This window comes from Harpia harpyja, chromosome 8 (genome assembly GCF_026419915.1).
Source record: "Harpia harpyja isolate bHarHar1 chromosome 8, bHarHar1 primary haplotype, whole genome shotgun sequence".
Classification (NCBI taxonomy): domain Eukaryota; kingdom Metazoa; phylum Chordata; class Aves; order Accipitriformes; family Accipitridae; genus Harpia; species Harpia harpyja.
The window spans coordinates 20,005,579-20,028,915 of record NC_068947.1 but is presented as its reverse complement, the minus strand read 5'-3'; the positions used below and the strand labels follow the sequence as shown (position 1 = coordinate 20,028,915).

The window sequence follows — 23,337 nt, the reverse complement described above, 5'->3', positions numbered from 1 at the left end:
CTGCCGCACCTGCTTCACGGCAGCCTCCGCGGGCGCCCCCGGCCCGCCAAGCGCCGCCCCGTTCCCCCGGCCGAGGCGAGGCGAGGCCGGACCGGGCCGGGCCGCCCCCCCGGCCGCGCCTTACGTCCCGCCGCCGGCGTCGCCCGGCGGTTATTAGCCGCTGCCGCCGGTGGGGAGCGGCCGTTGCCGGGAAGATGGCGAGCCGCAGCCTCCGCCTGCTGCTCTTCGGTTACTTGGGGGTCCTGAGCTGTAAGTGGCCGCATCCCATCCCCGCGGAGCGGGCGTGGGTGCTATCGCATACCGCTCCCTCGGGGAGCGCCCCGGCCGCTGGGCTCCCCGGCCGCAGGGGGCACGGTCCCGCCGAAGCATGCGTGTGTGTGTTGAGGGGGGAGGGCTCGGCCCGGGGGCGCCCGGCTCGACCGGCCCCTGTCCCGGCCGCCGCTTGGGCCCGGCCCTGCCGCGCCCCGCCGGCAGCCACGCCCGCCCCCGCGGCGGTACTGCCTGGCCCGGCGAGCCTCCGGGCAGGGCGAGGGGAGCCGCGGCGGGATGTCGTTACCCCTCCCTCGCCCCCGGAGCGAGAGGAGCCAAGTTGCGTCTCCACAGCGAAATAAAAGCGAACGGGGGGAGTGCGCGCTGATTATTTCCGTGTGTCTCTTGTTTTCACCCAGATGTAACCTGTTTAAGCCGGGCCTGTTTCAGCGCAAGCCAGTGGCTTTCTGCAGTGGCGCAAACTTTGGGATGCGGGCTGCGTAGTTTGCTTTTATGATGGCCTTTACAAGATGAATGAGCAAGTGATGGGAGCATGTTTTCTTTTGCCGGCACTGGATGCTGCGGCTCCAGAACAGACTTATGTTTCCAATGTTTTTATGGTCCTATTGTCTAACTTGTTAGAAACAAAATGGGGGGGAGGCTGTTAAAATAAGTTGGTAAAAGCAGCCCCACCCAGAAAGCACATGGAAATGAGTTAAAAAAAAAACAACAAAACAACCAGATCATGGGGCCACGTACCTGCAAAGCAGCAGTGAATTAATATACAGTGTTAACAGTGCCAGTTGTGTGATAAGGCTGTCACTTTCAGATCACATCTTACTGTGCTCCTGTTTTATGCTTTTTGTGTTTTGCTGGCATTTTAGGGAAAGAGGCTGTACGTGGAAATAATGTTTTGAAAAGAATTATGTAGCACAGTCTTGCAATGGAGTGACCACCTGGGACCAACCTGGGACAGACTCTCAGCCTGTCATTCCTCCTCACCTAACAGAAACTTGTGTGTGTGGAAAATACTTTTTTGCAGAGGAGGGATGAGTCCTGCCAAGGAGAGACTTGAAGTGACGCATGTTTATTAGGTCTTTGGTTTGCTGGCAGTTTTCCTTTTCCTCTCTTTGCTTCTACGAGACCTTATGGAAATTTTTGGCTGTTAGATGAACAGCTAGCACAGACTTTCATATAGTAAATAGTAATAAAAATTATTTTCTTTGATCTTTTCTCCTTTTTTTGTTGTTAATTGCATGGGTATATCTGAGCAGATAAGGCTGCTGAGGTTTTTTTGGTGGCAGGTTTCAGTGTGTTCAGGCTGCTCAGCTTTCTGGTTAGTTGTGTCTGTTGGCAGTGCTGGTTTTGACCAGTGAGGAAATGATAGGGGGTGGTTTGGAAGCAGTGCAGTAGATCAAAGTCTGGTGCCTATATTGTTGTCAGACTTGCATTTTTTTTTCCTCTTCCTGTCCCAATTCCCAAGAAACACCAGGTGGGGAGAAAGTTTACCAGCAAGGTGCTGATAAGTCCCTGAATGAAGAAAGTGACTGTAGATGGGTGTGCAAATGCTGATTGTGTGAGCCAGAGGAAATCCAGGCAGAAATCCAGGCAGTTGGGAGCCTGCTGCTGCTCCTGTGGCTGGAGTATGTTCACATGAACAATAAGAGTGAGTAATACTGGTGTCCAAGTCAGACATATGGGCTAGGTGGTCTCTTATGTGGGACCCTCATGCTCTGGAGATAGTGGGGAATGGGCAGAAACTAATGAGGAAAAGAAAGCAGTGGTTAATACCTGAAGTGTGTGAGCGTTATATTGTGGAGCAGGTACAGAGAACTTGCTTGGTAGTTCAGCTGCAGAAATTAAGAGCTGTATAAGTTGGTCACAGGATGCCAGCATAGCCAAGAACAGTGCTGAGATAGATGAGGTTTAGATTGCTTTTTAGTGAGAACCTACTAAGAAATACTAATGACCCACAGAAATGGTGGTTCATCTGAGTTAAAGCTTTTCTTTCACCTTTAATTTAGGGGAAAGTAAGGGAGTTGGAGGTCTTCAATCATATTCTCCATCAGCATGAGCTCCTGAAACTGAGGTTATCTGGAAAGTTTTAAAAGGTGCCACAGAGTAAGACTTGTGAGCTCTGTTGGCAAGACAGAAAATGTACAGAAACGATTGTTATTAATCATCATGGCTACTCTAGATGAGATAGTACGTACTGATGAACTGGCCTTTTTGTGAAGCTTCTAGGTGTGATTTTTCTTGCATTAGTGTACATTAGAAAATAAACTTAAGCTGGTGATGCCTGAAGCAAATCCAGTACAATCTATCTGTGTGAGGACAATGCAGAGGCAATAAATAGTAGTCTTACAGAAACATTTGATAGAGCTCACTGGGGTAGTTTGAGCAATAAATAAGGTGAGGTTTTGTTTGGTTTTGGCTTTAAAACAAACACTCCTTAGTGCTCAGGAATCTTTCAACCAGATACAGAGGTTCTGGACCAAAAAAGCCTTTTGTGCCTTCCCCTCCACCCCCAACAAGAAATCATAAAGCATGACTGCATTGGCTGTAGGAATCGACAGTGGAAGTCTTTAAATGATGCTTTCCTGATTGTATGTGATGTACAACTGATGTACTCAAAATTGAAAATATTGTCAACCCCCAGTCTTCTGTTGAACCCTCTTTGCTGGATTAACTTGGTAGGGACTTACTCTGATTTCTAAATCAGAGTCCATATTCAGGTGAGGTGGGATTTCTTAAATCTGTAAGACTGCATACTTTTCTAGTAATATCTGTACAACATAATACTATAAACCAGAATACCTGTTCTTTGAAGAGGGAGTGGGGGAAGAGACATCAAAGGAAGGTTCCTTCTCTTGCTGTTTTAGTTGAGAAGTAGTCTTTCTTTGCTGTAGGCTGCTAGTGGTCTACAAAACTGCACAGACTCTTAAGACACCGTAACATAGGCTGTGAGATGAGAGTAAGCTTCTTAAATATAAACAAACAAATGGAAATTAACTGCAGAAAAGCAATGCTTATTTCTAACATTCGGCCTAACTTTTTTTGTTTATGACTGTGGTGATACTGCACAAGATATCCAAATACTTCTAAAACAGATAAAAATTGAGGACTTGGTTGGAAGACCTTCCTGTCTTTAAAAGGGAGACATGTTCCTCTCTCTAGCTTATGTTATAACCTTCACAGTTTCACCCTCTTGGTTAGATCCTCAGGGCTCAGAAGAAACTTTGGCAGTGAGTTATTGGCACGTCTCTCAGAAATCATGGCCTTTGCTGCATTTGAGCAAGTCACACTACTGCCCTTAAAGCTAGGTGCGCTACTTGGAAGCATCTCTCTATTTCTGAGAGGTCTTAGCCAGAAGCAATGCTGTTCTGTGGTAAGGGCTTTGTCTCTCTTCTTTCTCTCTCCAGCGGAGAGGAGGAAGAGAGAGCTGGTCCCTTGCTGGCCCTGCGATATCCTTAGTTCAGGTTACTGGCTCCACAGCCTGCTATTGGATGTGCAAAACTAAAAATGAGGGTGACTGTCTTCCCTGACTGTATACAGGAGACAGGAAATGTAGCTGGAAATGTCCCAAGACAATCACAATTCCTCTTGTTTTCTTCTGTTCAAGGTGGATGTATGCAAGTGGAGGACTTGCTTTTGCTGTCGCTTGGCCTCTGAGGTCCTGTTTTCTCAGCTTTAATGTTGCAGCAATTCTTTGTTCATGTCATTGGACATGTATTTCTGGTAATTGTGAATACCATAGGGCATCTGGCATTAATAATGGAGTTAAAACTACCACTGTGATTAGCAGATCTAATTGAGCCTGGATGAGGTCTTCTCATTGGCTATTTAACTGAATTACACAAAGATATTTTTGTGATTGTTTCCTGTATTATACCTGTATTTCCTACTGCAGTCTGTTTTGGCCACAACATGGTAGCTGCCAGGTTCTGCTGCAGAAACTGACTGATGACATCACATGATTAGGTAAGAACTTGCAAGTAGTTGAACTTTGACTTCATCTCTTCTCTTTAGCTGACTGACTTAAGAAAACATGTGGGATCATCTTTTGTGACCTACAGCTACCAAACTTGCCTGCGTCCACTGACTAACCCCAATGTTACTGGGAGTGTGTGCAGACCTATTTTTAAAGAAGTGAGCTAAAAATGCTAGAGAAGGCTTTGGCCCTTCCTCAAAGGGTGCCCCAAGTGCTTCAGCTTCTGTCTCGTGACCACCAGCACTTGAAGTCCTCTCCTTAAGTATGGGAGAATCTTCTTGTACAACTGATATTAAAAAATTCCAGTTTTCTCATAATTTCACATGAGTAAATAGTGATATTTCTTCACTAAAGGTGGACAGTGACATGCATGTTCATCTTCTGCAGTAGCAGTAAGCAAGCTTCCCTTGTTGTGGGGGGGTGTAGGTTTGGGTTGTCAGTGGTTTTGGAGGGGTAGAACAACTAGTAATTTATTTCTGAAATTGGAATTTAAAAGTTTATGTATGGTATGATCTACTAAGAGTCCTTCAACACTCAAAATGTCATCTTTCTGTTGGAGCACTTCTGAAGACAGTCTGTTTATCATCGGTTCCCTTCAGCTGGCAATCCCTTTTAGGAATGCTTTTCTCAAAGTAAGTCTTACTGTCCTACTTTCTGTCAGCAGTGCTAGAGGTGACTCCAGTGTAAATGCTTACGTAAAGGAAGATTACTAAGAAATGTTCACGCAGCCAGAAATGTCCACATTGCAATATAAATATCTTGTATATCAAAACAATTGAAGCACAAGGTAGACATTTGTATTTGTCATATTTGCCAGGGCCATATGGAATGGCTAAATTAAGGTTCCCTTGAAGTTATACAATGATGTCAAACAAAAAAAATTGCATACTATAGTGTCCCTGTGGATGTATACAACATTTTTGTACATCTTATTGCTGTTTTTTCTTGTTTGGCTGGTTGGGTTTTTTTTCTCCACCATAACTTTGTGGCACTATTGCATGTATGTGGGAAAACATATAGTTTGCAAGTTCTTACTTTCTAGTTTAGTGGCTAATTTACAATGGGGTGAGCACTTTAATGGAAACTGAAGGAAATGTTATGTGGAAGCTGAAAGCAATTAATTTACCAGTAATTAATTCTATTCCTGTTAGCTCACCTTCCTCCTCCTACGCTCCCCCCTGCCCCCAGTTTTGTAAAGCTAGCTTTGTTACAGTTTTACTTTCTGGCATGTCTTTTCCAATCCCAAGTACTTTTCAAAGAACTAACAGTTTTAACAAAACATTTGTGCAGAAAAGCCTGTCACCTTCCTGAAAGCGTTGTACGTGATTGTGCTGTAGTTCCACCACAGGAAGCTTAAAGCAAATATTATGGTGTCTTGTAATCAAGACAAATGATTTGTTTCCTTCATCTAAATGCTGTGGGTTTTTTTAGGGAAATGAATAAGTATTTCAAAGAATGAGACAGCAAATTAAGCTGGAGGAGCATTTGGATGATTGCCAGTGCTTGCACTCACCTGTATGTCCAAAGCTGCTTTTTATCTGGAGGGCTCCAATGACTTATGTCACCTCTATGCTCACAGTGTGTCGTTGAGCACTCAAGTGCTTATATAAAATTTCTTAAACCAGGCAGAAGGTGAGCTTGACAGCTGAACATCTGGTCCTGTTCACTTGTCGGTTTCTAACATATGCTGGGAGGTGAAGGAGCTTTTGGAGAAGGAAGAAGGGGAAAATAGCCATTTCTGAACAACAGCAAGTAATACAACAGCGGTAGTTGTTGAACCACCAGTAAGTCTGAAAACCCTCCTGGTTAATAGGAATTAAAGCAGGCATCCAGTTTCTCTCAAAGATTATTTGCCGGGGAAGACATTATAGAAAAATCTGGTAATAAGCCTTTTTGAATGCTTGCTTTTTACAAGTTCAAAACTTAGGAGTTTTCAGTAAGAGATGGGAAGATCAAACTTGCATTGAAATAGCTACAACTTGATCCTGGCCGTTTAAAAAAGTAAGAAATGGTCAGACTTGAGCTGGAAAGGACAGACCCTACGGGTATGAAGTTTCAATAGGTATATTTATATAACTTTTGTTTGGATTAACTTCTTAAGGGTTGAACATGCTCTCAAGCCTGTCCAAACCACTGGATCAGACTCAAAAGGAAACAAAACATTATCATCTGGATGGAAAGTGATGTATTTATAGGGTTGTTTTGGTACCAGATAATGTGGACAATAGGGGCTATATTTGCTGTTCACAAACTGCTAGCATAGTACTTGGAGGTGATGATGGAACATGCATTCTTGAGAAGTGACTTTTGCTCAAATTAATATAATAAAGAAACCAAAATGATTATGTATTATATCTCAGCCTGCAGCAAGTGCCCAGTATGAATTGAGAGAAATTCTTGGGGGTGGTATGCTAAGGACTTGTGTGTATTGGCTAGAGCTGGGTTAGAGTTGGAGAATTGTTTGTGCTTAGCATACTTGTAAACATACGAGGACACAATATGTAGAAAACCAGAGTTTGAATACATATTATGTGAGTTAGACAGCAGTTTACCACTTGAATGTATAGACAGTACTTATCCCTGGGAGGCCCTGGTTCATAACTGAAGCCTTCTAGTAGCTGTACTGGCAAAAATGAGTAAAAACGCATCACCTGGAATGATATCTGTAGAATGTGTGTGTGTTTAGGTGCATGTTATGGCTAGCTTTTGTGCTCCAGTACCATTTCTGTTTCTATAACATGGTCTTAAAAAGTAAATATTGGTTCTTTGCCTGTTGACTGTTGGGCCACCTAAACTGATTTTTTTTACCCCTCCTCCAGTCTTTAAGCTAGTCAACCACAAAGGTGAGAAATTCTCTCTTAAACATCTGGCTTGTTGTTTGTGGCTTTTGTTCTTTGTACCCTTGTGCCAGATTGACTGGGATTTTGAGGAGTGTGACAGGGCTTTGTTGCGGCTTTGACACCATTCAAACTGGTGGTGGTGAGCACTTCTGAAACTGGGTTTCAAGCAAGCTGTCCCATGTATTTAATAACGAATTGCTGTACTTCTGTGTTTGGGGAGGCTGCTTCCCTGCCTAAATACAGAAAAACCAGAGAGGGCACAGTGGCTTTGGTGTGCCAAGACCTGTAGAGGGCTGCTGGCTGGGAGCCCCTGCGGGTCTGGCTTGAGACGTTGCTCGGTGGTGTCGGCTGGGGCGTTCTGAGCCGCTGTTTTCACGCTGCAGAGCTTTGCTGGGTCTAATTGACTGGTGTTAATTAAGGTGTTAAGCTTGCTTGAGAGACCGAACATTTTTAAAATGTAGATTGGGGGAAAGTCAGGCCCTGCTGAGAATAAAGCACTTAGCTGACCCATTCTATGAGAAAGGTGTGTGTGTTAATTAACTCTTAAGTTGTGCAAGTTAATTCTAAACAGAATATATGCATTCTGTAATAAATGTGACATGACTGAAGACTCTTTAAATGCTGCTGCTGAATTAATGTGATGGGTTGACGCTGGCTGGACGCCAGGTGCCCACCAAAGCCGTTCTATCACTCCCCCTTCTCAGCTGGACAGGGGAGAGAAAATATAACAAAGAGCTTGTGGGTCGAGATAAGGACAGGAGAGAACACTCACCAATTACCGTCACGGGCAAAACAGACTCAGCTTGGGGAAAATTAACTCAATTTATTACAAATCAACCAGAGTAGGGTAATGAGAAATAAAACCAAATCTCAGAACACCTTCCCTCCACCCCTCCCTTCTTCCCGGGCACAACTTCACTCCCTGATTCTCTACCAACCCCCCAGCGGCACAGGGGGACGGGGATGGGGTTTACGGTCAGTTCATCACACGTTATTTTCTGCCGCTTCATCCTCCTCAGGGGGAGGACTCATCACACTCTTCCCCTGCTCCAGCATGAGGTCCCACCCACGGGAGACAGTCCTCCACAAACTTCTCCAACGTGGGTCCTTCCCACGGGCTGCAGTTCTTCACGAACTGCTCCAGCATGGGTCCTTTCCATGGTGTGCAGTCCTTCAGGCACAGACTGCTCCAGCGTGGGTCCCCCACGGGGTCACAAGTCCTGCCAGAAAACCTGCTCCGTGGGGTCCTCTCTCCACAGATCCGCAGGTCCTGCCAGGAGCCTGCTCCAGCGCGGGGTTCCCATGGGGTCACAGCCTCCTTCAGGAACCCACCTGCTCCGGCGTGGGGTCCTCCCCGGGCTGCAGGTGGATATCTGCTCCACCGTGGACCTCCATGGACTGCAGGGGGACAGCCTGCCTCACCATGGTCTTCACCACGGGCTGCAGGGGAATCTCTGCTCCAGCACCTGGAGCATCTCCTCCCTCTCCTTCACTGACCTTGGTGTCCGCAGGGTTGTTTCTCTTACATGTTCTCACTCCTCTCTCCGGCTGCCGTTTACCTCCGTCCCAACTTTTTTTCCTTCTTAAAAATGTTATCACAGAGGCGTTACCACTACCACTGATTGGCTCGGCCTTGGCCGGCGGCGGGTCCGTCTTAGAGCCGGCTGGTATGGGCTCTCTCGAACACAGGGGAAGCTTACAGCAGCTTCTTACAGAAGCCACCCCTGTAAACCCCCCCGCTACCAAAACCTTGCCACACAAAGCTAATACAATTAAACAAATTTTAACAAGATGTCTTGCCAATTAAGAGGTTATATGTCAAGATCTGGAAAAGGGTATAAACTTCAGTAACTTCTAACAGATAAATGCATATATTTTGTTGCCTGAGACTTAGGAGATCATAATTAATCAGTGACTTACACTGCACATAAACAACTACAGCTTGTTTCAGATGTTTGCAACTCCTAACTATAGGAGTCATTAAATAAAGGAGGATTATCTCTAAAACCGAAGTAGCAGAATATCAAAGGAAGACATAACTGGTATCTGCTTAGCACTATTCAGAAACAAAAATGCATGCTAAACGTTGCTGGGTTGAGTTCTTTTGTTGTGTGTTGTTGGTTTGTTGGTTGGGGTTTTTTTTTTTTTGTGTCTCTGTTCATCCCCCCTGCTTTTCTTTAAAGAACAAATATGTATCACAAGGTTCTCCTTGGAAGGTGGGGAACGGGTCTGTCTCTTTTTTTTTTTTTTTTTTTTTCTCTCCCTCCTCTAATGTCCACATAAAATCCAATTAAAAGATCATTAATAGTAATGCTTAGATGTTGGAAGAGTTTGTGTGAAAAAGGTCTTTATCCTCTGAGAAGACTTAGTAGCTTTCCATTTAAATGTCAGTAAATATTTTAATGTAAAAGGTAAATGTTTTATTTTTAGCCAGTATTTGAGTATTCTTTGTCTCTTGCAATGAATGCTGCTGGTGCCTTCTGTTTGCCAACATAACAGTTCTCCCTGGTGTAATGCGATTCACTGATGTCATAATCACTTGAGAGGCTCCTGAAAGGAAAAGCAATATTTCAATATTGAAATAGAGCAATACAGCATCTGAAAATGTAAAAGAGAGGGAGGGTTGGGACAGCCAGGTGGTAGTAAGGGCTCATGAGATTTTTAAGATGATGCTGTTGTAATATTGGAGTGACTAGTAAAGCAAAGAATTTCAGACACTCCAAATTCACTGGTAACATCAAAGTTGGTGCCTGGGAGAGGAGGTAGAGAGAAGTCACCAGATGCATCCATAGTGGAATTATGCTTAGACATCAAGAAGCAACCCTTTGGGCTTTGTTAGTGTATGGTTTTGCTACTTGTGTTAGTGTATGGTTTTGCTACTTGCCATACAGTCTAAGAGGTCTTCACATAATTCCATTTGTAAGTCAGTTGCCTTTTTTTTTTTTTTTTTTTCCCCTTTTCTAAATAAGGCATACATCCTGGACCTCAACTACTGCTGTTTGAATCAAGTGATACAGAAGTCTTCTGAACTATATTGGGCATAAAAAGTAAATGTGATCCTTCTTTTTCTATGTGTTCAGTTTAAGTGTTGTTGAAATGATGGCTCAGGGGTACTTCCAGAAGTTAATGTATTTCTAGCACTCGTCTTTGGAGCCTTTCAATAAATAATGTTCTAGGGGATAAAAGTCATCTGGGAAAGCTGTTTATCAACAGGGAATCAGCACCATATGTAGAGAGACTAACTAAAATATTGTTTTCAGCTCTACTTTTCCCCTGTCGCTGCATACTTTATTTCTTATTTCATTCATGTTCCAGTTGTATCTCTAGCTGAGTCCTCAAGACTGTAGCAATCCACACACAGATGCTGTTAGCTTTCCAGCTGTATTCAAATTCTTAGCCCCCTTTTTTAGGGGGGAGAAGGGAGGGAAAACAGTGCTACAAAGGTTTTGCCCAGTTACCAAGGAGTGCAGTGGCTTTCTAACACAAAACAGCTGTTGGGAGAATGCACTGATTTTTGTGAGAGAAGAATGAAGTGATGTCTCTTTATAAGCATTTAAACTTATTTAAAGGTTATTGAAAGCTTTTGAAAGCTATGTAAACAGGGAAAGAGAAGGGGGATGACCAGTTCTTGTATGTACAGACTTTCAGGTGCAGAACATTCTTCTTGAGTTAAAGCAAACTTAATGGCTTCTAAGGAACATCAAAGCTGTGCAGAAGTTTTTTTTTTAACCTTTTTAAGCTAGTCTTCTGTCCAACAAAAAAGTCATAGAAAACTTATATTTTCTTATGAAAATGTTGTAAAACTTTGACAGATACTTTGTCTTCTAGTAAAATAATAGAACTGAAAAGAACAGAATATCTATATCACAATCTACTAAACCCAAAAGATTGTTTTACACTTCACTTTGGAAAGCTGGGAATAAGTCAGTATTTAGGATCAGCCTAGCATGTGATAAACTCTGAACATAACTGGTTTTAACTTGATGTAATTGGGGGGGGGAAGCAAGTTGAACTTGGATCTTATTGGCATCTTTAACAATTGATTGTATACATCACTGTACGTTCCCCCCACCCCCAAAGCAAAAGAGGAGCTTGGAGGTGGAACAGGATGGGCAAGGAACAGAGCTGCTGTTCGTTACTGAATCGATGCTGTACCTATGGATTCCAGCAGAAATGAGACATTGCAAGCAGTTAACGAAATACTGGGAGGGGGTAAGGAGGAATTTGCCTTTCTTTTGAAGCTGAATTAGCTCACATTGCACGAGTACAAAGAGAAGGAGAGGGACAAATTGTAACTAGAGAGAATATCAATCGAACTAACAGTGTAGCTTGTGAGTCCAATACGTACATAAAGAAGTTGACTGGAGTCCTAGTAACCCTGTTTACAGGCATACTATTTAAAATAGTATGTCCAGTATAGGTGTATTAGTAACTTAAACACCTTCAGGTTTGGGGTGGGACTAATCATCTGAAAACTAGAAAAATTAGCTACTGCATCATGTTGCTGTTAAGGCTGCAATCCTGCACCGATGTGCTGCATTTGAATCCCTTATAACCCTGCTGAAATCTTGTATATAAAAATGTGGTATGAAATCTGATTATTTTAGATGGTCAGTTGTGGTGACTGAAGGGTAGACAGTCCATGTTCTTTAGCTGCCTCTGCCTTGGGATGGGAAACACATGCTGGGTGGGCAGGTTGTATCCAAGGAAGTTGCTATGGCTAAATGTGGCAAGGGGCTTAGTTAAGAAATCAGTCTATTTAAGTTGAAGATGTGTGTAGACTTGGCTATGAAGAGTTGCATATCTGTAAGGTCTGAAGTGGATACTCTTTCCTGTGAAAGAGTAATTAATTTTGTCTTGTGAGGAACCTGTTCCTTATCTGGCCTAAACCAATACCCGGCACTTGTAAACATAGAATCATAGAATCATAGAACCATTTCGGTTGGAAAGGACCTTCAAGATCATCAAGTCCAACCATTAACCATGCCCCCTAAACCATGCCCTGGAGTACCCTGTCCACTCGCTTTTTGAATACCTCCAGGGATGGTGAATCAACCACTTCCCTGGGCAGCCCATTCCAATGTTTGACAACCCTCTCAGTAAAAAAATTTTTCCTAATATCTAACCTAAATCTCCCTTGCCTCAACTTGAGGCCATTTCCTCTTGTCCTATCTCCAGCCACCTGACAGAAGAGACCAACACCCACCTCACTACAACCCCCTTTCAGGTAGTTGTAGAGAGCGATAAGATCTCCCCTCAGCCTCCTCTCTTCTAGACTGAACAACCCCAGATCCCTCAGCCGCTCCTCATAAGACTTGTGCTCCAGGCCCCTCACCAACTTGGTTGCCCTTCTCTGGACACGCTCCAGCACCTCAATGTCCTTCCTGTAGTGAGGGGCCCAAAACTGAACACAGTACTCGAGGTGCGGCCTCACCAGTGCCGAGTACAGGGGAACAACCACCTCCCTGCTCCTGCTGGCCACGCTGTTCCTGATACAGGCCAGGATGCCGTTGGCCTTCTTGGCCACCTGGGCACACTGCTGGCTCATATTCAGCCAGCTGTCAACCAGCACCCCCAGGTCTTTCTCTGCCGGGCAGCTTTCCAGCCACTCTTCCCCAAGCCTGTAGCACTGCATGGGGTTGCTGTGACCAAAGTGCAGGACCCGGCACTTGGCCGTGTTAAACTTCATACAGTTGGCCTCAGCCCATCGATCCAGCCTGTCCAGATCTCTCTGTAGAGCCTCCCTACCCTCAAGCAGATCGACCCTGCCTCCCAACTTGGTGTCGTCTGCAAACTTGCTGAGGGTGCACTCAATCCCCTCATCCAAATCATCAATACAGATATTAAACAGAACAGGGCCCAACACCGAGCCCTGGGGAACACCACTCGTGACCCGCCACCAGCTGGACTTCACCCCATTCACCACAACCCTCTGGGCTCGGCCATCCAGCCAGTTTTTCCACCCAGTGAAGAGTACACTTGTCCAGGCCACGAGACGCCAGCTTCTCCAGGAGTATGCCATGAGAGACAGTGTCAAAGGCCTTGCTGAAGTCTAGGAAAATAACATCGACAGCCTTTCCCTCATCCACTAGGCGGGTCACCTGGTCATAGAAGGAGATCAGGTTGGTCAAGCAGGACCTGCCTTTCGTAAACCCATGCTGACTGGGCCTGATCCCCCTCTTATCCTGGACTTGCCATGTGAGTGCTCTCAAGACAAACCGTTCCATAATCTTCCCCGGTACCGAGGTCAGGCTGACAGGCCTGTAGTTCCCCGGATCCTCCCTCTGACCCTTCTTGTAAGTGGGAGTCACATTGGCAAGCCTCCAGTCCTCTGGGACCTCCCCTGTTGACCAGGAACGCTGATAGATGACAGAGTGGCTTGGCAAGGACCTCTGCCAGTTCCCTCAGTACTCTTGGATGGATCCCATCAGGTCCCATAGATTTGTGAGTGTCCAGATGGCGTAGCAGGTCCCTAACTGATTCCTCCTGCATTAAGGGGGGTATGTTATGCTCTTCATCCTTACCTTCCAGCTCATGAGGTGGAGTACCCTGAGGATGACTGGACTCACTACTAAAGACTGAGGCAAAGAAGGCATTAAGTACCTCGGCCTTTTCCTCATCACTGGTTGCTACGTTCCCTTCTGTATCCATTAAAGGATAGATATACTCCTTGGGATTCTTTTTACTGTTAACATATTTGTAAAAACATTTTTTGTTGTCCCTTACGATAGTGGCCAGATTTAGTTCTAGCTGAGCTTTCGCCTTTCTAATTTTCTCTCTGTATGATCTAACAAGATCCCTGTACTCCTCCCAAGTTGCCCGCCCTTTCCTCCAGAGATGATAAACTCTCCTTTTTTTCTTAAGTCCTAGCAAAAGCTCCCCATTCAGCCAGGCCTGTCATTTTCCTCGGCGGTTTGACTTGCGGCACATGGGAATAGCCTGGTCCTGAGCCATTAAGATTTCCTTTTTAAAGAATGTCCATCCCTCCTGGACCCCTTTGCCCTTCAGGACCGTCTCCCAAGGGACTCTCTCAACCAGTGCCTTGAAGAGGCCAAAGTTAGCCCTCCGGAAGTCCATAGTGGTGGTTTTGCTGACCACCTTCTTTGCCTCACCAAGAATTGAAAATTCTACCATTTCATGGTCACTAAGCCCAAGACGGCCTCCAACCATCACATAAACCATAAAAGCTTATGGGCTTATTTTACAAATGCACTTTCAGCAGAACTGTTGAACTTTTACTTACTTGGTGGCGAGTTCCTCTTCTAGAAGAGAAATGCTGGTAGCAGTCTATTATTCAACAAGCCATCTTGTTCCCTTTCTTGATTTCTTGACCACTCAGCTCTGCTGATGCTAGCTCTGTACCATCCAGGCTCATTACAAGAAGCTCAGCCTTGCAACAACAGTGTGAATAAATATATAAATGTGCCAAGATCCTCTTATTACTAAAATACATTGTTCTGTGAATTTAGAGCTGAACTCTGAAGACCTTATTTTGTGTTTGGGTTCCATGTGATCACAGTGCTTAGGCTGATGTGCGTCTGCCTGTATAATCTGTTTGCCAGCGTAGTCCTTCGCCTGTTCTTCAGTCATCTTTCTTAAAAAGAGATCCTTAAACTGAAATTAGTTGACCTGAGTTGAAGGAGCACAAACACCTTCAAAGTGATATTATTTAGTCTTATTTCTAAAGGAAACTTCAGTTTAAGCAATAATAGTGTCACACAAGTTTCTAGAGCATCAATATCTCATGAGCAGTTGGTTATAAAAGGAATATAGGCAGAAGGAGGCAAAGCAGATGGCAAAACAGTAGTTTAAAGCAGCATATATGCCTATCTGGGAGTCATGTTTTCATGAAATGTGTTGATCTATTGACTCGAACAAGGATTCTAGAAATGTAATGCGTGGTTTTGGATGATATCGTATCTTAAGTGCACTGCAGAGTATTCCAGATATAGCCATTTTAACCACCAGACTTTTAAGCACAAAGTTGCACTTCAGAAGGTAGTGACCCAGGGGGCTGAATCCTTAATCAGATATGGTTCATTAAAAAAAAAAAAAATTAAAAAAAACCCAAACAACCAACTAATGGATTTAAAAAAAAATAATTAAAGAATTCCCAGCTCTACATGTTCCTGGTACTATTTCTGTCTCTGAACTGTGACTAGATTGACGATGTAATTCTGACCGGATTATTTGTCTTCCATACAAATCATTCTGTCTCCTGGATTATTTTTTTGTTGTAGTTTTACAGCATTACAAAATTGCTGACTTTCTTTTTGTTTCATTTTTGTGAGAGTGAAACAGCTGGTACTTTCTTAGTCTAAGTACCTGCAGACAAGATCATCAAATCCTATTACATGAAGCAGCAAAACAGTGAATTGTGAATGTTAGCTCACATACTGAGCTTTCCTTTCTTATTATGCAGAGCAGCAGAGTGTTTCATCAGTGATCCTTACCCAAATATTCTCGAGGATGTGGCTCCTAACACATCTCTTCTGTTGAAAAGCTGTGATGATCACCAAGTTAATATTTACACTTGATTTAAAAATAAATAAAGCACAGAGTTCATGTTATGTTTATTTCTGTTTCCTGTGTAACTTTCCAGTGTTGTTCTAATGTTTTCTAATCTGAATACCCATATGTTGTTTCGCTTGTGTAGCTTTTAATGTGATGAAGAATGTAGTGCGGTTGTTTTGGTGTTTGTTTTTTTTTTAACCTTCTTCATCCCCTTTAAGGAAAACTTGGCACCTGTTATACTGTGACCTATTGTTCTAGCTCTACCTTCCGGAGGATTTCTTCTAATCCCCCTTCTCCTTTAAGCATGCAAAACATCTCTTTGTTCTAGCTCCTCTTGATATGTATCAGCCTTAATTGAGTTGAGGGAGTGGCTTCAGTTTTGTTCAAATGTGCCAGAAGGTGCTTCTATAAAATTTGGTATTAAAGAACTAAATTATCTATTAAAGGCCTGTAGAATTAAAGCTAAAGATACGCATTTGTACTGTAAACGATGATGTTGATTGAAAGTAATAGTCATCAAACATGACTGCTAGCTACTTCTGGCAGGAAGAGACTTGAGCAAACTTGGCAGTGCAAGAGATCATGTGTGAATGAAAATGGGATGAGCTAATTTGGCAATTGCATTTGGATTATTAGGAAGTGTTCATCAAATTCTTTTGGCCTGGAGAGAAGTGGTCATCATGTTCCCAGCTCATACTGGCAAAGAATCTGGTCTGTAGTCTGGAGGAAGAAAGTTAAAAAGCTAAATTCAGTGCTGTTTATCACTAATAGGATGCAGTCCTAAAATTAATGGTTCGAGTGAAATTTGCTCAAGTGAAAATACTGCCACCACCCCCAGTTATTGGAAACATCTCCTCAGAAATCCCAAATTCACAAAGCATTGCACAAGGCTCTTGCTGAGTATTTGTATTTAAAGAGCATCCTACTGTTTTTGGAAAGACTGACTTTTGGTTTTTTAATGGACATGCTAGCTAGAATGACATCACGGTATGTCCCAAAATCAGCAAAAATTGAATGGGAGAAAACCTGTGTGACCCCCTTTTTAAAAACTCACCAGGAGGAGTTATTCTTACATCCACTGCATATTAGTATAGAAGTATATTCTAGGTCAATGTGTGCTTCAGAGAGAAATTTTTTTTTTTTTTTAATTGATGTATTTCAGATGTATCATCTGCTTCAGTGGCGGACATAAGGCGACAATGCTGACTTGGCTTTGATCGTTACACTTTGCTGAAAATGAGACAGTTGGGCGTAGTTGGTCAAATTAGCTATCCTGCCTGCTACTTAGGATCTGTTTGCAATGCACAAATCTGGTTAGTTAGCTACTCCTATACCTTTAGAAGCCAGAACTTAATACATACTCATATGTACTCATCCTCTGCAGTGAAAGCACTTTGTAGAAATGCTAAAATTGGAGCATCTTGATGTTCTTCCTAGCATCTGGAAACATGATCCTACAGTGAGAGAGCTTGAAAGACTTCACTGGTTCTGAATGAGCAGGGACTCCAGTTTCATATGGTGTTTACTGGAATTGTATCTAATGCTGGTTGGCACAGTTGGAAAGTAAACTAAATTTGTTTTCAGGCTTTTTTAGCTAAGTCGTGTGTATTTGTAGGTATATAAATGACGTGACTTCTTGAAAGTGTTTATCCTTTTCAAATTGCTTGGCAATTCCAGCAAAAGTCAGTCATGTAAACGTTGTAGGAGATTTCAGAGATCTTTATCTTGAATTGTGGGCCAGAATGGTTGTGGGGGGCTTTGGGGGGGTGGGGGGAAAGTTTGTTTCTTCTAGTTTCCGAACTTGCTTGTGTTTCAGGGCTGACTTTATGGTTCATGTGAATCAGTCTAGTACTGTGGACTTCAGAGGAACATGCCAGTTTGCACTGGGTACCTAGATTTGGTTTGTAAATTTAATAATCATTTTACAACAATTTCTCTAGTTATTGCACAGGCAAGTGTTTTGCTGAATTGTTACACCCAGTAATGCAACTGCAAATATGTTTCTTCAGATCACTGCTGTAGTGTGTGATATGAGGTGGGTGGGACAGCAGTGTCAAGGGGCTTCTGCTTCCATAGCCTATTCTCATGGTCTTTTGAAACACGATGGTACTAGACACAAGTTGTCAGCATCCTGCTGCATCTTAAAATAAGCAACAGCTGAAGCAGCTATAGGCTTGCACTGCATTTATAAGCTGTTTTTGAGCTGCTGCTGAGTTGCTGTGGAAACCAATGTTGAGCAGGACTGGGAGAGGGCTGGAAAATAGACTTTTTTGTGACAGCCTGACTAGTTTAAAACCCCATCCCCCGTTTTCAGAAGCTCCCTCTGAATTGCCATGGAGACAAGAAGAGTAGCAGAGTTTTGAGTCTTGTAAAAGTGTGAGCTATAAATATTTATTTGGTTTCTGGATTGTCTCTGTCGGAATAAACTCTGTGCTACACTGAACCTTTGCAAGCTGTGAATTGAACCTGTTCCTCTCTTCTGTGTGAGTAGAAAAAGAGGCAAAAAACCCCCCAAACTTTGAAGGGAATTGAATTTTACATTTTTATTATTAATTATATAAAAATTAATTATAAATTTATTTTTCCCCAGAATTTCCCACACGATCTCATGCAGTAATCTTTTGTTGGGACTGCTGAAAGCACTTGGGAGGCTGTTCCATTTATCTGGAGTTGTGTTTTGGTGTTCAGTTTCTTCAGAAAGGCTGACCCAAATAATCTCTTCCTTTCTTGTCCCATGCCACTTGATTTTTATTCCCTACTTTCTCCTCTACAAGCACTTCCAGTTTTGTGTTTCCAGGGCCAACTGTCCTTGGGGCTCTGCTCTGAAATGAATCATTAACATGATCTTAAACTCTTAGGACTACTACTGATAACTTTAGATAATCGGTTCTGAAAACTTCAGTCTCTCATTACTTTTTCTTTCAAGATTTTTTTTTTTTTTGCTTAATTTGAAAGTTAAGAATAAAGGCACCATCAGCTGGTGTGCTAGCCTTCCAGATTGCACTAAACAGTATACACAAAGGCGAGGATTAACTTGTTCTTAGGTTAGCAGTATAAATGAAAATGTCTTTGCTAGTCTGCTCTGTAGTTGAGGCATTTAACCCAAGAACTTCGTTCCCCTGTGAGACTGAGAGCTCCTCCGATCATCCAATACCAGCTTTTAATACAGGTAGAAATCCTGCTCTTAAGTCACTTTCTGGCAAAGCTTCTGTTCCCCTGTTTAAATAACTCCTGGCTGGATGAAAATGCAGTTCTGCGTTCTGTTTCTCATGTGATTTCCATTACGAAGTTAGAGTTACTGAAGCTGATTAAAACCTACTTTCAGCAACAGATGAGTGTGAAGGATTGTTTTTATTTTTATGCTACATCTAAATAAAATAGCGCTTTTTTGTATTAGGCTCTAGACCTCTGGATATGTAATAAGTAGTAAATCCAAGAAAAACTGTTGAACTTGAGCAGCTTGGCCATTTAAACTCTGTCATTTTAGCCTAAGTTTGGGGGTTTTTTTTTGTTTTCTTCTGAATCAACCTACTGCTAGTCAGGTTTTTCTGTTTGGAGGAACCACCCTAAAGTACACTTTAAGGTGACACCTTGCTTTGGTGCGATAGAGGTCCTGCAGGCAGGATACCTTAAAACTTAACTGGTTTGTCTTACTTGGATGTCTGTAGATAATTTTTTATTATTGTTATTATTTAACTGCTTTTGCTCTTAATTTGAGATCTTTTAATAAAAAAAGGTGGAGAGAGTATCTGCTGACTTCCCAGCAAGACACTTAATGTGTATGTTATATATCTAACAAATCTACCATCTGGATGCTGGCCGTGTTATCAGCTTCAAACGTATAGCTCTGCTCAGGAGAGCAAACAGAGTGGAAGCTGACTCCATTGTGCATGGCTCTGAGCCTGGGCTGGAAGGGGTGAAAATGCCTTTGGGTTTTGGGGAAGTTATTTTGGTTTCACTGGGCGTGGGGGGAAGGTCAATTTTGTGTGTGTCAGATAGTCAGCTGTAGAGATGGAATTTAAATTTTGTAATAGCTGCTCTTCCAAAAGAGAAGCCAAACCAAATACTGGATTTAGCTGTTTTCTTCCCCCCACCACCCCAGCTCTTCCTTTGCTCCAAAAACCTACTCCATTTCTCCATGAATAAAAGATTTGTCAGGAGTTAGGAGAGGGCTTATATAAAAGGAGGGGAGGGAAAGGTAGCAGGTATCTATGTGCACAAATTGTGGTTCATTACAAGGCTTTTCATGAGATTATTAATAAATCTCCTTATGGAAGAGGCACTGCCTATAGAAGTTAAGCTGTGTTACACTGCCAGTGAGCTTTTATTCCCTGCATCCCCCTATTCTTTGAACCTTCTGAATATCTAAAAGCCTGCTTCTTCTGCTGTATCTCTGTCATTCTCAAGAGTCAAGATGAAGATACTGCATTTCTAGTACCGTCTAAGGAGTGAAAATAACTAGCCATATTTTTTTTCCTGATGCTTGAAAAACACTACCAGCATAGATACACTAGAACAACTTCTTTGTAGTGCTGGGAAACCAGCAGTGCATCTGCTCATATTGAGGAACAGTTTTCCTTATAGTTGTAAGGACTAAAAACTTAACTTCCTTGTTAAAAGCAGTTTCTGCAAGCTGCTGGAAAAGCTTTTCCCATTTGCCACTGATGTAGGGTAGCACATGTGTACATAGTGTAGGATCCCTAGGTTTTCTTCCTTGATTAAAAACATCTGCAAGGTCTATGTCCTAATTAGCCAGTAAGAGTGCTAAAAATCTTGCCATGTATTTCACAGCGTGTTAAGCTACTCTCAAGAGCTGTATGTGTAACCACCAGGTCTCAGAGACCTGCAGCGGCTCCGGGGTCTGAACAACTAAAACTTGCTGTGTTTAAGTCTAGCAGTTTCCAAAAACACAACAGAAGTGCTTCTGACAGCTACCACATAAGTAAAGGGGCGTGGCTGAGAAGTTCTTTAAGTTCCTTTTGTGTTTTAGATCCCTTTAGCTGGTCAGCCAGAAAATGTGCCTTCTCTCTTAGGTTACCATGCAGTCAGACCATGCCTATTAAAATACAAACTTGCTCTCCACATCTGGGCTTAGATGGGTTTATTATTCTGACCCTGCAGACCCCCCCCTTCAGACTACTCCCTTATGTGTTTTCTGTGGCTGAAGATATGCAGGGTTGGTTTTTTGTGAATCGGATAAACTCTAGCCAAAGTAAATCCTGTTCTATTACTATTCTTTAAGATTCAAGAAATTTTGTAACTCAAGATAACTGAAAGACTGAAGTTGAACTTTTTTTTCCTTTTTTTCCCATGATGGGGGATAATTTCTTCTAGCCCTTGTCCAAAATTTGAAGTCTTAATGCCATGTTTATGTTAATGTTTCCTTAATGTAGCTGGGTTTACTCCAGTTATTTCAGGCTACGTTTTGGTGCCTAAATTACCAGTTTCGGAGATTGGTTAAGGACTCTGGCCAACACAGGAGACTCCTGCAGAGGCTGTGAATACTCCCAATCTCTCTCCAGCATGTTTGCTGGAGGTTAGCATTTACCAAGCAGAACTAATGGAAGATGAAGGCTGCTTAAACACTGACCACTGACAGCAACGTGGCTGGGAAGAGTGGTGGGTCTGAGCCCTGGCTGCCTGTTGTTAACTGTTGGAGTTAACATAGTCTAGCATGCCAGTTCCATCATGAGCAGGGCTGGTAGCCTTTTGGTTTTAGCAACCACATCTTAGACTACTAAGAAGAATGGGAGTTAGTCGTGTGGGGTTTTTTGGTGGTTTTTTGGTTTTTTTGTTTTTTTTTTTTAAGATGTTTCACAATTAATTCTGTCCAAAGGTAGATAGCTTCTCCTCCCCCTTCCCCATTTATGGACTATGTAATCTATGGAGTACTTCTCTTAGGAAAAAATATGGCAACAAGAGAGCCAAAACAGACATGAGTGTTTAGATGATGGGACTGTGGCAAAACTCTAGGTATCGTTTAAGTACCACATGGTAGGTAGTTACATAGCCGAGAAGTCTGCATCAGCATCTAAGCATGAAGTCTGCATCAGCATCTAAGCATGTTGCCGATGATTTATCCTGAGGTGGTCACATGTCTGAAGGATGCTAACGCCAAACAGATGTCTGGTTTCCTATTCTCTTTCAAGGATTTCAGCAAGAGAACTGGCTTCATTATTGCTTTATTCTTGGGACATCAGACTTCCTAAACTTACAGTATCCTCTGAAATCCTTTGTGAAGCTTTGCTCTAGACCACCTGCTATTTAGAACTTGGCAAAACAAATACCACAAGACTGCTTTTTCTCTTGTACTTATAACTTTGTTTTGATTCTGTTCTCATGTAATTTCCTCCAGGCACACTGTTTCCTTTGATTTGGTTTGACTAATACGCTTTTCCTTAATGATTCCTCCAGCTAGTAGTATCGGTTTACAGCTGTGTGAGTGATTATCAAATGGAAAGTGTGTATTTTGGGGGTTTACTTCTAAACAAATGAAGTTACTGACATGTAAGAGTAGGGGTTTTTTTCAGTCTGTATAAAAGCATTTGATGAACAGAAAGTTTACTAGTACAGTAATATGTAATCTTTTCACTATTGCTCTTTATATGGTGAATTAAAATCCAAAGCTTAAATCTTGGATTCTGAGTAATTGGCAGAGGCATTTCTAAAAGGACATTTTAAGGAAAAGATGCTCTAGCTTTAAAGACCTCTTCTGTCTTTCTGATTGATCAGAATATATAATGGTTTTAATTTGGTCAGCTATCTCTGCACCACCTTAAGTTACTGTTCAGACTCTACTGCTTCTTGAAGAGGGTCATCTATATGTGTGTTTTGTGTGTGTGAAGAGGAGGACTGTGTGTATGTTGAACTTCTTTCTTTCTTTTTTCTGATTTATTTTGTACTTATTGCATAACAGGATATTTGTGTATTCTGTAAATCCCTTGATGCAAGGGGAAATACGGAAACTGCAGTTGCAAGCTCCCAATACAAAGTATGCAATGTAATTTTGTGATAACTTCCATAGTGAGAAGTAAGTACCACGATCCTGCCCTGGAAGTCATAAAACATGTTTACTTATTGTGGCTTCTAGCTTATGAATACTTAGACCATGACAGTGAGCTGCGTGACATCTGTGTTAAAGAGAAGGAGAGAAATTTCCAGGTCCATGAAACAATGAATGTAATACAGTGGTGAATTACATGCATTTGAGGTGTTTTGTGTCCAGACAGAGAAGGTTGATGTGCCAATAATTTATAAATTGCTTTACCCACACACTGGAGTCCTAGAAAAGCTTCCTACTTAAGTGTTATCAAGTGTTAGCTGCTGTCAGAGCCTCAGAACAAAATGTTCCTCCCCATCGTGAACACATGAAGGAAGATGTTATTTCAGTAGATAAACATGATTTGTTACCTATTGGCATACAGGATATGGGGGTGGCTTCTGGTTCTAGAAACAACGTGGTTTGGGTAAAAGTCAAAAGGTAATTTTCTTTCCATAAATCTAAATAGGGCTTAATACATTAAAAAGAAAATGACTTAATGACTCAGGCTTTATTCTAGACCAAGCTTGGACAAAAACAAGGAGATGGGTTCTGTATGGATATGCAGGAGTGTTGCAAAAATGAGTGGTTTAAACCACTTAAAGAATCACTGTCAAGGGTATTAACAAAAATGATTTAATAGGAATTTATAAAAGCACGACTTCACAGAGTTTGACGGCAAGATTCACTCTATTACTTAATAC

At 42.4% G+C, this 23,337-nt stretch overlaps 1 protein-coding gene across 2 annotated transcripts in view; it reads left to right on the top strand.

Moving 5' to 3' along the window:
* Positions 1–15: 15 nt before the first annotated feature.
* The window catches only part of JAM2 (junctional adhesion molecule 2), a 44,108-nt gene continuing 20,786 nt past the window's right edge, over positions 16–23,337 (top strand). The window contains exon 1 of one of the 2 annotated variants that reach the window (XM_052795159.1): positions 16–249. In XM_052795159.1, the coding sequence (XP_052651119.1) occupies positions 195–249 (55 nt within the window). In that variant the 5' untranslated portion in view covers positions 16–194. The remainder of the gene's footprint in view (positions 250–23,337) is intronic. The other variant, XM_052795160.1, reaches the window with a different exon arrangement.